Raw genomic sequence first — 13,801 nt, 5'->3', positions numbered from 1 at the left:
ACATCAAGCAAGTCCATTGGTACTATTTTTCTAAAAGCATGTGCTCACTTTGTGTCTCTGGGATATTTGGTAATTCTCACAGTATTTCAAACTTTTTCATAATGCTGTTTATGGTAGATCAGTTTGTGTGTCAACTCGGCTGGGCCTGGTTGAGTGGCTGGGCAGCTGGATGTAGTATTCCCCGTGATGAGACTGATAATCAACCTCATGGTAGAAGCTACTTTGAGCAGCTGAGTAACTGCCTTTGGGATGTAGTCTGCTTCCTGTATATAAGCAGAAGCCTTGGGGAATGGTCTCTAGTGTACGGCACGCTTGGACCCTGCATAGCCGTGTCATTGTTCAGCAGCCTGCCATGCTCTGCCGACCTTGGGACTTACAGTGGACTTGAATTAATGGCCTGCCGTGTAGTTTGGTAACATCGGGGCTGTGCCTTTTGACTTGTCAACCTTGGGCTTGGCAGCCTCAGCAGCCAGTAACTGTCTGAGTGAAGAAAAGCCTCTGGCTTCACTGGGCTGGGAGCTGGAGGCATAGCTGAAGTCCAAGGCTGAGGGCTTTCACCCAGCTCCTATAGCCTGGCACTTTAAATTTGGACTTAAAGCTTCTAAACTGTGAGAGAATAAACTCCTGTTTTTTAAGGCCATCCCATTTGTGGTGTATCCTTTTCAGCACAGTACTAGGTAACCAGAACACTGTTGCACCCTTGAGGAGCTCTGGTGGCACAGTACGTAAGACATTCAACTGCTAACCAAAAGGCCAGCAGTTTGAATCCACCAGCAGCTCCATGGGAGAAAGATGAGGCAGTCTGCTTCCATAAAGATTTACAGCCTTGGAAACCCTATGGGGCAGTTCTATTCTATCCTGTACAGTTGCTATGAGTCATAATTGACTCAGTGGCAGTGAGTTTGGTTTGGTTATTAACACACTTAATAGACTATAGTATAGTATGAGCATAACTTTTATATACGATGGGAAACTAAAATATTCATGTGACTCATTTTATTGCGATACTTGCTTTTTTTGCAGTGGCCTGAAACCAAACCCGCAATATCTCCAAGGTATGTCTGTACTGCTTGTTGTTGTTATTTGCCATCGAGTCGGCCCTGGCTCATAGCCACCCCTCCTTGGGTTTCCGAGGCGGTATCACTACGGAAGTAGATTGCCCAACCTTCCTTCCGAGGAGTGGCTGGTGGGTTTGAACCTCCAGCCTTCTGGTTAGCAGTCCAGTGCCTTAAGCACTATGCTACCAGAGCTCCCTGCTTGTAGAAGTGTAAATTAGTAGTAATAACCAATATTGAACATTTGCATATCCTATGACACAGCACTTTTATTTCTGGACATAAATACACAACAGGAGGAGCCTTAGTGGCACAAACATTAAGTGCTCAGATGCTAACTAAAAGGTTAATAGTTCAAACCCACCCAGTGACTCCACAGAAGAAAACCCTAGCAATTTGATCCTGTAAAGATTGCTATGTAGAAAACCCTAAGGGACAGTTCTACTCTGTCATGTCGGGTCACCATGAGTCAAAATCACCTTGACACACAACAACAACATACACAACAGGAATGCATATACGTGTGTACCAGACAGCATGTACAATAATGTTCATAGCAGCATTATTTGCAATATCTGAAATTAGAAACAACTAAAATATCTGTAAACAGAATGTATTTTGATGGTGATATATTTATTCAAAGGAATACTGTATAGCCATAAAAATAAACCATCAGCTGCTACAGACAACAGTACAGATTAATTTCAACAGAATATATGTATATGAACTTCAAAGGCAGATAAAAAGTAATTTATGCAAAGAATGATGATTACCTTTGTCAAGGGGCATGAGATAGACTTCTTGAGTACTGGTATTCTGTTTCTTAACCTGGTGGTGGCTAGATAATTGGGTTCATGTTGTGAGATGAGAGTGAAATGTGAACAAATTAAAAAACAAATCTTTTTATTGTGAACCCAATTCATTGAGTGCTTCATTTGTGATTTGCACACTTTTTGGTTGTGGGTCTAACTTCAATGTTAAGGTGTTTTAAAAGGTACAGGCACTGGCTGTTATCTGTATGAAAAGAAATAATATTTGCAAAACAAGGCAGGTGAAAATGTAACATGGATAGTATACAGAGCTCCTACGTAGTGAAAAGGAAGAGACAAACATCCCAGTAGAAAAATGGACAAAAGATGTAAATTGGTAGTTCAGAAAACTAGCAATCAAAATGGCCAATTAACTTATGAAAATATGCTCAAGCCCAGTAGCTATCTGTGAAATGCAAATGAAGATTTTCATCTATTCATCCTGCAAAAGAATAAAAAGTTGTAATATGTATTGTTGACTCTTTGGCTTATGAAAATAGATGAGAAAGTACACTCACTTTTGAAAATGTGAGTTTTCAGAAAGTAAACTATTCAAATTAAAAATACACATATCCTTCAATCCACTATTGCATTCCTGGGAATAAATTCCATAGAAATAAAGCTTGTTAAAGGGAAGTTTTATTTCAACGTTAATAGCAAAAATATAACCCCCAAAACGAAAACCCAAAAGCCCATCAATAAATTTTTATTTTCATGTATGTGACTAAGTGAGAAAAACAAAATGCCAAAAATATTTGCAATATGTTTGTTTTATAAAACAGTAACAGAAACTCCTACATATGTATATATATTTGTGATTTTATGATCATGAAGAAAGGTATAGAAGGATATACAGCAAATACAGCAAGATGTCATTATTAACAAAAATGTCAATTAAAAAAAACAGGCATAATGAGTCCAGTGATGTAAAGGACTGTATTTACGTATGTATATATGTAACTAGGGAGCTCTGGTAGCACAGTGGCTAAGGCACTTGACTGCTAACCAGAAGGCTGGAGGTTCAAACCCACCAGCCACTCCCTGGAAGGAAGGTTGAGCAATCTACTTCCGTAGTGATACTGCCTCGGAAACCCAAGGAGGGGTTTCTATGAGTTGGGTCTGACTCGAGGGCACATAACAACAACAAATACGTAACTAAGCCCATCATCATGTCAGCAGTAGTTAAGTGCTGCTGTTTGGCCTTTATCAACCTAAGATCCTGGTACCCTTAAAACCAGAAAGCCTATTGCAATGGCTTATCTCTCACTTTCATCTCTAGCCTGCTTATGGCAGACACTATAATTAAGAAGGAGATCTCTAGTCAGAGGATATCTCAACACTGTGGTGAAAGGGTCCTTATGCCCTTTTGGTGGCGGGGCCTGGTTTAACATTTTAATACTCATAGCTCATTAAGTCTTTGGATTTCTTCTCTATATTTCACTGAGAAATGTCTGGCATGTAGTGGCATTTGGTGAAAGCCACTGTTGAGTTCAGGCTTCTATAAGTTAACCAAACAACAATTAAAATCGTTTTTAACTATTGGAGTTGTTGTTTTTGTTAGGTGCCATCGAGTTGGCTTCAACTTATAGCAACAAAATGTACAACAAAATGAAATGCTGCCTGATCCTGCACCATCCTCACAATCCTTGCTACGCTTGAACCCATCATTGCTGCTGCATCAGTCCATCTCATTGAGGGTCTTCACCTCTTTAGCTGACCCTCTACTTTACCAAGGGATATCTTTCCCCAGGGACTGGTCCCTTCTGAACATGACCAAATTAGGTGAGACATGTGGAGCTTGTCTATTGGAGCTAGCACATTGTGACTAGACTCTCTGGTAAGTGCTTGTACATTAATAGGTTGAATACAGTTTGAAATTATATAAAATCATACTTATTAAAATTTATTTTCTTTTCTATAATGTTCATTGAGTTGTCCTTTTTTCTGCCAGAGTGTTAAGTTTATAACTTCATAGAGGTAAGATCTATTTGTGCTTCCTCTTGGTCCCCCGTGATGCCTTGTACATATATTTGTTTTATTCAAATGAAGACAGTGATGGGACAATCATCATGAGCTCTTGCAGTGACTTTTCTTCATTGTGTGGGATGAACCATGCATTGCAAGATATTTACCATCTCTGATCCCTGCCTTCTCAGTGCCTGTAGCAGTCTGGACATTTCAACAACTAAAAATCCCCCTCTCCTATTCTAAAAGCCTTCTGAGAAGAGGAGGAGGATTGATACTACCTCTGTTGAGAACCACAGGGCTAGAGTAATTGGATAAGCCGTTTTAGGGGTCGGAGTCTCTGGGTTGTGCAAACTGTTAATGTGGTTGGCTGCTTAACAGAAAGGTTAAAAGTACAAGTTAACTGAGTGGCTCCTTGAAAAGAAAGATCTGGTGTTCCACTTCTGAAAAAACCAGCTGTTGAAAGTCCTGTGGGACACAGTTCTATTCTGACATATATGGAGTGGCACTGAGGTGGAGTCAACTCAATAGCAACTGATTAAGTATCTGAGCTAAAGGTACTTGAAGAGTTAGTAGGATTTTAAAACCAGAGAAATCAAAACACAACATCATTACAAGAAGAGGAAGCAATGTGACTGATAAAGTGGTATGTCTTTGTTGGAAAATAATTAGACATAAAGTTGGATAAATAGAGTGGAGTTTGAAGGGTGTTGATAGGAGTCTGACAGAGGTGAGAGGAGAGGGGAAAATGGCCTTTCACTTTCTAGTGTGTCTTGCATACTGCTGCCAAAGTAATTTTCTAGAGAAAATCTTGCCCTATTAAACAGTCCACTTAATACTGCCTGCCGGTCTTTACACCTTTGTTAAGGCATTTTATCTCATCTTACCTATCCAACTTTATGTCTTACTACTCCTTAAAATTAATTAGGTATGCCTAGCTGGCCGATCAAACTGATACTTCCCCCCTCCTTCCTTGTCAGTATGCTCACTGCACGCTTTTATTAATATCTTTCTTGCTTTATAAAATCCATTATCGTTCTGTGTCAATGACATCTTATTCTTAGAAACCTTCTTTCCCTAATGAAACTGGCCCACACCACCCTGATATCCCATTTGTCTTTCTTATAGTTACTGTGGTTTTTGTACCACAGTATTTGCCATAAAATCTCATGTTCTTTTTTCTTTGTATAATTTTTATTCTCCTGAAGAGCTGAGTGAGGTTAACATACATGGTTCACAATATTTTTGGAAGCCCTCAAAACCACTTTTTTTGTGCTTCTGAATTTGGCATTCTCTTTGTTTTGTTTTGTTTTGTTTTCTTTTTTGTTTTTAATTGTGATTTGGGTGAAGATTTACAGAGCAAATTCACTTTCCATACAGCAGTTCACATATACTTTATCTCACGTCATTGACCACAGTTTACAATGCAACAGCTCCACATCCACTATCTCCCCATAGTTACCTCTTCCCAGTGTCCATCCCTCCATACACTCCTGCCCCCTGAGCTGTCTCCCTGTGCATAAGCAGCCCTTCTTTCTCCCATGATTGTTCTCTCCAAGGAGTGTATGTATCTACTTGAGGTAAATGTTCAACTCATATCGGCATTCCCTTTGAGTAAAATTATTTGATACAGTATTAGATATTAAGTACTCTGGAAACTGAAATTCTGTATTTGTATATTACAAAACTTAATATTGCAACATTGTATTAAAAACATTGTTTTGTGCCTTGTTCACAATAACAACTTAGTATTATTAAAATTTGATTGCATTTGATTGATTTTTATTTGCTTTATCAATTTGCCTTAACTGTAATGAGTTCAGACCATTGTTTAGTTTTGCTAACAACAGAGGGCACCAATAGGGTGCTTGTAGACAACAATAGGGAACTTGTAGTCCCTTCTCAGCCCTTGATATCTTTCTTGAGCCATGCTTTCCTTTTCCTAAGTAATGTCATGGAAATTTGAATATTATACTACATAGAAGTGGTCCAGTATTAATTATTGAGCAGTGGCTTAAGGCTGTTTATGTGAAAAAGAGTTAATACTATCGTTATTTTGATCCTTTGTAGTTTTCAAACTTTGTCTTTATTCTTCTCATTATTCTTTATTCAAATGAAATATCACCAAGGATCTGAGTGTATTGATTAGATATACTTCTTTTTTTGGTTGAAGGGAGAGAATAAAGGTTGAAGGAGAAGACAATTGAGAGCCCCACCTTCTTACTACTACTCATCCCCCATTCAAAGATCACAGCTTGAAAATCACTGTAACTCATCTAACTAAAAAATGCTATTTTAAAACTATTGTTTCGTGATTTAGAATTTTAGTATTAATTTAGAAAACAAACATTTTAGTTCTAAAGTGATTTCTAAGTACAAAGGAAAATGCTCTAGAATCAATTTCTTGTTTCAGCAATAAAAGAGTTAATATAGTAAGCTGTAGAGATGGAGATACTGCATGGGGATAGTGCTTTCTGTCTCTGTCATTTGTGGTTTAAGAAAAGGGGGTGGTGTTCTGCATTTGAAAGGACTTTAATGAATGCTGTCAGTGTTTTTGCGAGCTAATGGTCAGTATGGGAAAGGAGAGCAGAGGGAAGTGGTCTGGCTGCTTCAGGATAGGTGGATGAGAGTTTGCTCTGATTGAACGGAATGTTCCACTGTGTTTCATCTTTATTCATTTTCCTTTGTTCTATATAATGTGATCTATTGGTATAAAAGTAAATGTAGATATATATATGTGAATGTGATTTATTTTCTTTTAAATCTGTTTGTTGTATACAGCAGGGCATTATACTTCTCTTGTCTTGGTTGGATGCACAAATCTGTGTGCAGTGCTTTTTGCCCGTTGCCTAGACGATCACTTGGTTTCTCAGAGGATGTCTGGTTCTCGTAAAGAGTTTGATGTGAAGCAGATTTTGAAAATCAGATGGAGGTGGTTTGGCCATCAAGCATCATCTCCTAATTCTGCAGTTGACAGCCAGCAGGGAGAATTTTGGAATCGAGGACAAACTGGAGCAAACGGAGGGAGAAAGTTTTTAGATCCATGTAGCCTACAATTGCCTTTGGCTTCAATTGGTTACCGAAGGTCCAGCCAACTGGATTTTCAGAATTCACCTTCTTGGCCAATGGCATCCACCTCTGAAGTCCCTGCATTTGAGTTTACAGCAGAAGATTGTGGCGGTGCACATTGGCTGGATAGACCTGAAGTGGATGATGGCACTAGTGAAGAGGAAAATGAATCTGATTCCAGTTCATGCAGGTTGATTATTTTCTTACTGTTAGAAATGGGATATGGGGGGATATTCTCTATGATGTTTTTAAATAGTTCAGTATTTATTTAAAATCTGTGATTGTATATATTAATGTATATCTCCATATATGCACTTAAAATATCTTGGTATGGACATGTGGTACTCTTGCTAGGTAGGATATTTTTAAATGGTATAATACTAATCATGTAAAATTATAAAGACAGCAGAAAGCGTTCATCTTGAAATACCTTGTGTTCCATATATAGATATGGCTTTGCTTTAAAAATAATTTATAACAGCAATTTTATGCATCACTGCCTTAGATTGGTCTCATTCATTTACCTTCTGTGAACATAGCAAAACTATAGAAGGCAGGCATTTCTGTAGTATAAAATTATTCGACATTTTTGTTTACAACAGATTATAAAGTTATCTTTTAATTTTAATGAAAATTAAAGGTTTTACAAGGAGATGCACATCCTGGTTGTCAATATTTTTTTATGCCACTGTCATTGTCAATAATATTTTTCTTATGGTTATTTCTCTTTGTCCTGTCTACATTGCAGCTTTCTACACTAATTCAGGGAATACAGTAACATATACTTCTAAGATGACAGCTTCTAATTCATGTTACTTTCACTGTCACTGAAGTGTGTGCTATTTAGGTAAACGAAGGACATTCCTTCAGAAGTGTTTAAAGGAACATAGAGGGGCTAGATGTGGTCAAATAGTGAAAATGGGGCAAGAAGAAGGAGAAATGAGTTAGAAGAGACTAAAAGAAAAGACTGGTAATTTCCTAATGACTTTATCCATCTTTACCCTTGGAATCTGGCTTTATCTTTGAACTAGATTTTCTCATTAATTTAAACTACTATGGAGGTCTGGTGATTCAGTGATTAAAAGCATTCAGCTGCTAACCAAAAGGTTGGTGATTTGAACCCACCAGCTGCTGTGTGGGAGGAAGATGAGGCAGTCTACTTCTGCGAAGAAACCCTATGGGGCAGTTGTGTTCTGTGCTATAGGGTCGCTATAAAACTGGATTTTCTTATTAAACTGCTATAACATATTATGTAATGAGTTAGAGTATGAAAGTCACTTTCTGATTCATCTTCACTTGAAAATATTTCTAAATATTTGAAGGCATAAGTAACTTATTTATCTAGTTTGATTACTAGTTTCTTTTTCTTTTTAAATTTCTTCAAAGGTTTTGATAACACCTGACATTTGTAAGTGTATTCTTAATATAGGCATCATAAGAAATTGAGACAAAATGAGTTCATAATTCAGATATCCCTTACTTGGGGATATTTATCACTTTTTTCTCTTCTAACCTTCAGAACATGGATTTCTGAACTATGTTGTTAGAATGATAATGTAGACCAGTTATTTGTATAAGGAAGAGAGGAGAATATCTTTATATAGGTAAATAGTGTATTTAATTTAAACATTTTTAAAAATTAGTTCATGATATGGCATTATTTTAAGGGAATAGGAGCCACTAATAACTTTAATTGGCAGTTCAGTGAGTTAATGTGGTTTCATTGTTTTGTGTTTTATTTGGAGATGTGTTACTATAAAGAGAGTAATTTATATAGTAAAAGGTTCATGGATTATCTCTTATATAAGACACCAAAGAGTAATCATGTTTCCATTTGAAAATCAATACAATGTGTCAAGAGTGTTTTAACATTCTTTTTTAAAATTAGGAAAAACAAAACATTCCTTCATTTATAGGTTACAAAAATCTTAGCATGTATTTACTGCTTGGAGAGATTACACATGTATGATATAACATTTATATACAAGTATAATGTTGGAGAGATTGCTAACTATTACTTACCTCTTTACAACAAAGGTAGTTTGGATAGCTAATGATTAGAACCCAAACCCAATGCCTTGGAGTTGATTCCTACTCATAATTATCCTATTAGGCAGAGTAGAACTGTTTCATAGGGTTTCCAAGGCAGGAATTTTTATGAAAGCATATTGCCAAATTTTTCTCCCATAGAGTCACTGGTGGGTTTGAACCACTGACTTTTAATTTTGCAGCTGAGCACTTAACCACCATGCCAAGGGTGATCACTGAATTTAAATTAATTTATTCTTTAGTATCCATGCTAAAATATCATCTTGGTGGGATATTCATTATGAAATAAAAACTACTGTGTTCTACTATTTATTTATTTATTTGACAGAGATTGTTAAATGTGCATTTTTTAAGAATATAAGATTGATACTTTTATTTATGGGAAATATAAAAATAAGAAAGGGATATTTTTAAAACCTAGAATAAATGTAGTTATTTTGAAAATACAAATTGGGAAGATGGGTAAAAATAAAGAACAAGATCGGAGTAAATGGTTCAGATCTGCAGTGACGAAAGTATTCCTCAGATAATGTTATCTCAGAAATAAAATCTCTCTGATACTTAGCTGTAAGAAGGCAATTAATATTCCCAATGATTTGAAATTTTGATCCTAACATCTCACGCAAAAGGAAAAAACCAGACATTGTAGATCTTAAAATCTAAAGTCATTTGTGTGTATACTTTTACTTCTCCATTTTTTCCTAGATTAAATATATCTAATTTTCACATCTTCCTTCAGATCTCTAGCTCAGAGTCTTTGATCTCTTGTCATAGGACACATTTATTTGCCCTTAGCATTTTGATTAAGTGAGCAGTCTTTTGGTAGTTGCCCTTCTTTTGTAAACAAATCAAAGCTTATCACTGTTATTGTCACAAGACATTAACTGACATTCATCAAATTTTTGTATATAACTTGGAAGCAATTCTTTTGAATAATATCTTCAAATAGTAAAATATATAGTAAGCATTTTAAGTATATTCTAGCTTGAGATCTTAAAATATTAAAGGTATAAAGGGAAAATAGATATATCCTGAGATTTCTTATTTAAGCACTCATAGTATTTACATAGCTCTCAGAACTTGGACTGAAGTTTTGATTTGTTACAAAAAGGAAAGACAACTGAGTGGTTTTGCATACTCAGAATCACAATATTGTTGTTGTTATGCTTAGGGGGAGTCGATTCTGTCTAACAGCCACCCTAATAAAACACTTCCTCGTCCTTTGCCATCCTTACACTTTGCTGTGCTTAGAATCACAAAACTCACAATATATCTGGACAATTTAAAGCAGACTATAAGAAGCATCATATGATGGTAATATGTTTCATCAGTTATATTCTATCTAGGGGAAATGCCTGCCTGAGCCTTAGACTTTCAGTAATTTCCACTGCTACCCATCCAAGTGATATAAAAGTTTCTCATCTCTTTGATCTTGGTTCTGTAACCTAGCCAACTTATCTCCATGGGAGTCATCTGAGTCACTTGGTATTCAAATACAAATTCAATGTTATTACATGAAGAATTTTAGAACCTAACCAACAGAGTCATCTCCTTTCATATGAGCAGTGGGTTCCTAAAGCCCTTCATTCAGGATATATTCTTACTATGGCGAGCAAGTTTACAGGCTGAAGTGGCCCACCATGTGCTGATAGTATACATACACTTTATACTTCACTTGACTTACCAACTTTGAAATTAGTATAAATACACTTTATAGTATAAATACCAGCTTTTGAAATTACAAAAATTACATAATTTTTGACATTATCTTTTTTCTTTTTTTTTTTAAATCATGTATTTACTATTGGGGGATTCATTAGTTCATAATTCATTTATAAAGTTAGACTTTAGTATTTTATGTATCAGACTACTTCCAGTTTCTTAAATCATTGTGCATAAAATGTTACTGCACTTTATAAATATTAAAAAATTATAATAGCTAATACTTGCTGGGTACTTTGTATCTTCTAGGCACAGTTCTAAGCATTTTACTATACTAATTCATTTAATCTTCACAAAAAATTTTTTTAACTAGGTTGCTATTGTTGTTATGTGCCATCCAGTTGGACCCAACTCATAGTGACCCCTCCTTGGCTTTCTGAGGTGGTATCACTACAGAAGTAGATTGCCCAACCTTCCTTCTGAGGAGTGGCTGGTGGGTTTGAACCACCAGCCTTCTGGTTAGCAGTCAAGTGCCTTAGGCACTATGTTACCAGAGCTCCTAGGTTGCTATTATCATTCTAATTTTATAGATGAGGCAAATGAGCCACAGAAAGGCTAAGTAATTTGCTTAAGTTTGTTGTTGTTATATGCTGTTGAGTCTGCCCTGACTCAAAGCGACCCCTCCTTGGGTTTCCGAGGGAGTATCACTATGGAAGTAGGATTGCCCAATCTTCCTTCCGAGGAGTGGCTGGTGGGTTTGAACCTCCAGCCTTCTGGTTAGCAGTCAAGTGCTTTAGCCACTATGCTACCAGAACTCCTACTAGGAAGTAAAATAATGCAGTTTAAAAATCAACTTTAATTTTTAGAACGGAGTTAAATTTATAGAACAATTGAGAAGATAGTACAGAGACTTTCTATATACACCACACTCAATTTCCCGATTATTAGTATCTTAATGGTACATTTTTTACAATTAATGAACCAGTATTGATATAGTACAGTGAACTAAATTCCATACTTCATCCAGATTTTCTTAGTTTCTACCTAATATTCTTTTTCTATTCCAAGATTCCATCCAGTATATACCATATTGCATTTAGTCAGCATGATTTCTTAGGTTCCTCTAGGCTGTGACAGTTTCTCAAACCTTCCTTGTGATGACTTTGACAGTTTTGGGAGTACTGGTTAGATGTGTGTCTGATGTTTTTCTCATGATTAGACTGGAATTACGGGTTTTTGGGAAGAAGACCAGAGAGGTAAAATGCCATTTTCACCACATGATATTAAAGGCACATACCATCAGTATGTCTTGTCATTGTTGATGTTGACTCTGACAATTGAAAATCACTATTTTTTTAAAAAAAATTATTGTGCTTTTGGGTGCAAATTTACAGAGCGAAATTTGTTTTATATTCAACAGTTCATGTACATTTGATTTCACACCCCAATTACCATCCCAAACCATAACAAACTTTCCTCCCCTCCCATCCCTGTGACTTCCCCCTCCCTGTGCCCTTCCTTACTATGCACTCCTGTCTGTCCAGCTTTCCCTCTCTGTGAATGCTGTCCCTCTAGTGCCCCATGGCTGATTGCTCTAAGGGGTATAGCTCCTTAGAGTAAGTGGGTGCATCACCTTTGGGATAGGTGTTCTGCTTGTAGGTCTTTCTACTGTTAGGCTGACAGCCAATCCTTGGGAGTGAGTCCAATTCCAGGCCCGAAGGGTAACCTGGGGCTGTAGTCTTAGAGGTTCCACCAGACTCTATTTGACTGGTAATTCTGGTCATTTTTGTGTTTTTGGATTTTGTTCCACATTTTTCCTCCCACTCTATCCAGGATCTCCAGGTTTGATGCCTTTCCAAGAGATTGGCCTTGGTAGCTGGATACCATCTAGTTCTTCTGGTCTTAGGGTCCATCATATCCTTGGACTAATTGTTTCCAGATGCCTTTGATTTTTTTTCACTCTTCTTTGCTTCAGATGAAAGGAGACTAATGGTTGCATCATAGATGGCCGTTTGAAAGCTTTTAAGACCCCAGTCATTACTCGCCAAAGCAGGCTGTAGAACAAGATTTTTTATGTACTATGTTGTGCCAGTTGAACTTGGTGTCCCTCAAGACTATGGTCCCGAGTTGGCAGGCCCAGTGATTTTCTCTCTCAAGGTGTATGGTTGTCTCTGACCAGTTACTCCAACTTTGTCTTCTATTGCTTCTGTAATGTATATGGCTAGTTTGGTGACACATGTGCATATGTAAGATTATCTTCAGCTAAAGCTATCCTTGATGTATGGTACCTTCCTGTTTGCCGACCCCCACCTGATCTTCTCTTGTCTATGCATTTTTCTGTAGCCTGGTGTTTGGTGTTAGTGGCAATGCAGTATTGTGCATATACTATTATTTGCCTCAGTTGTCTATATCTTATGTGCACATTTCATATCCTTCCTTTCGCTAATGGCATCATGCTGCTCACAGACTGTTTCCATACCATCTTCCCCCTCACCCAAATCAACATGTGACCCCTTGGTCCGAAATCTTCCCTCCTATCCCCAGTAACCTACAAAGTGAGTTTCCTTCCCTAAGTAAACTTTTGCTTGACTTTTTACAATAACTGACTCATACGATATTTATCCTTCTGTAATTGACTTATTTCACTCAGCCTAATGTCCTCCAAATTCATCCATGTTGTGAGATGTTCATGTATTCGCCATTATTTTTTAATGTAGCATAGTATTCCATTGTGTGAATGTACCATAGTTTGGTTATCCATTCATCTGTTGATGGGCATTTAGGTTGTTTCCATCTCTTTACTATAGTGAATTGTGCTGCAGTGAACATGGGTGTTCATATGTCTGTTCATGTCCTGTCTCTTACCTCTTTAGGATATATTCCTACTAATGGAATTGCTGGATCAAATGATATTTCTATTTTCAGTTTTTTAAGGAAACACCGTACCATTTTCCACAATGGTTATACCATTTTGCAGTCCCACCAGCAGTGTATGAGTTGCCCCACACCCTCGCCAGCATTTGTTATTTTCTGTCTTGTTGAACTTTGCTATCATTGCTGGGATGAGATGATATCTCGCTGTTTTGATTTGCATCTCTGTAATGGCTAATGGGGAGCTCTGGTAGCATAGTGCCTAAGGCACTTGACTGCTAACCAGAAGGCTGGAGGTTCAAACCCACCAGCCACTCCTCG

At 37.1% G+C, this 13,801-nt stretch overlaps 1 protein-coding gene across 1 annotated transcript in view; it reads left to right on the top strand.

Moving 5' to 3' along the window:
- Positions 1-6,572: 6,572 nt before the first annotated feature.
- KLHL5 (kelch like family member 5) overlaps positions 6,573-13,801 on the top strand; it is an 85,149-nt gene continuing 77,920 nt past the window's right edge. The window contains exon 1 of the mRNA XM_007953524.2: positions 6,573-7,088. Within this exon, the coding sequence (XP_007951715.1) occupies positions 6,706-7,088 (383 nt within the window). The 5' untranslated portion in view covers positions 6,573-6,705. The remainder of the gene's footprint in view (positions 7,089-13,801) is intronic.

This window comes from Orycteropus afer, unplaced genomic scaffold, assembly GCF_000298275.1.
Source record: "Orycteropus afer afer isolate SDZICR_OR568_19922 unplaced genomic scaffold, OryAfe1.0 scaffold00399, whole genome shotgun sequence".
Lineage (NCBI taxonomy): Eukaryota > Metazoa > Chordata > Mammalia > Tubulidentata > Orycteropodidae > Orycteropus > Orycteropus afer.
Note: the sequence above shows the minus strand (reverse complement) of the source record. Positions and strands in the feature narration are given on the sequence as shown.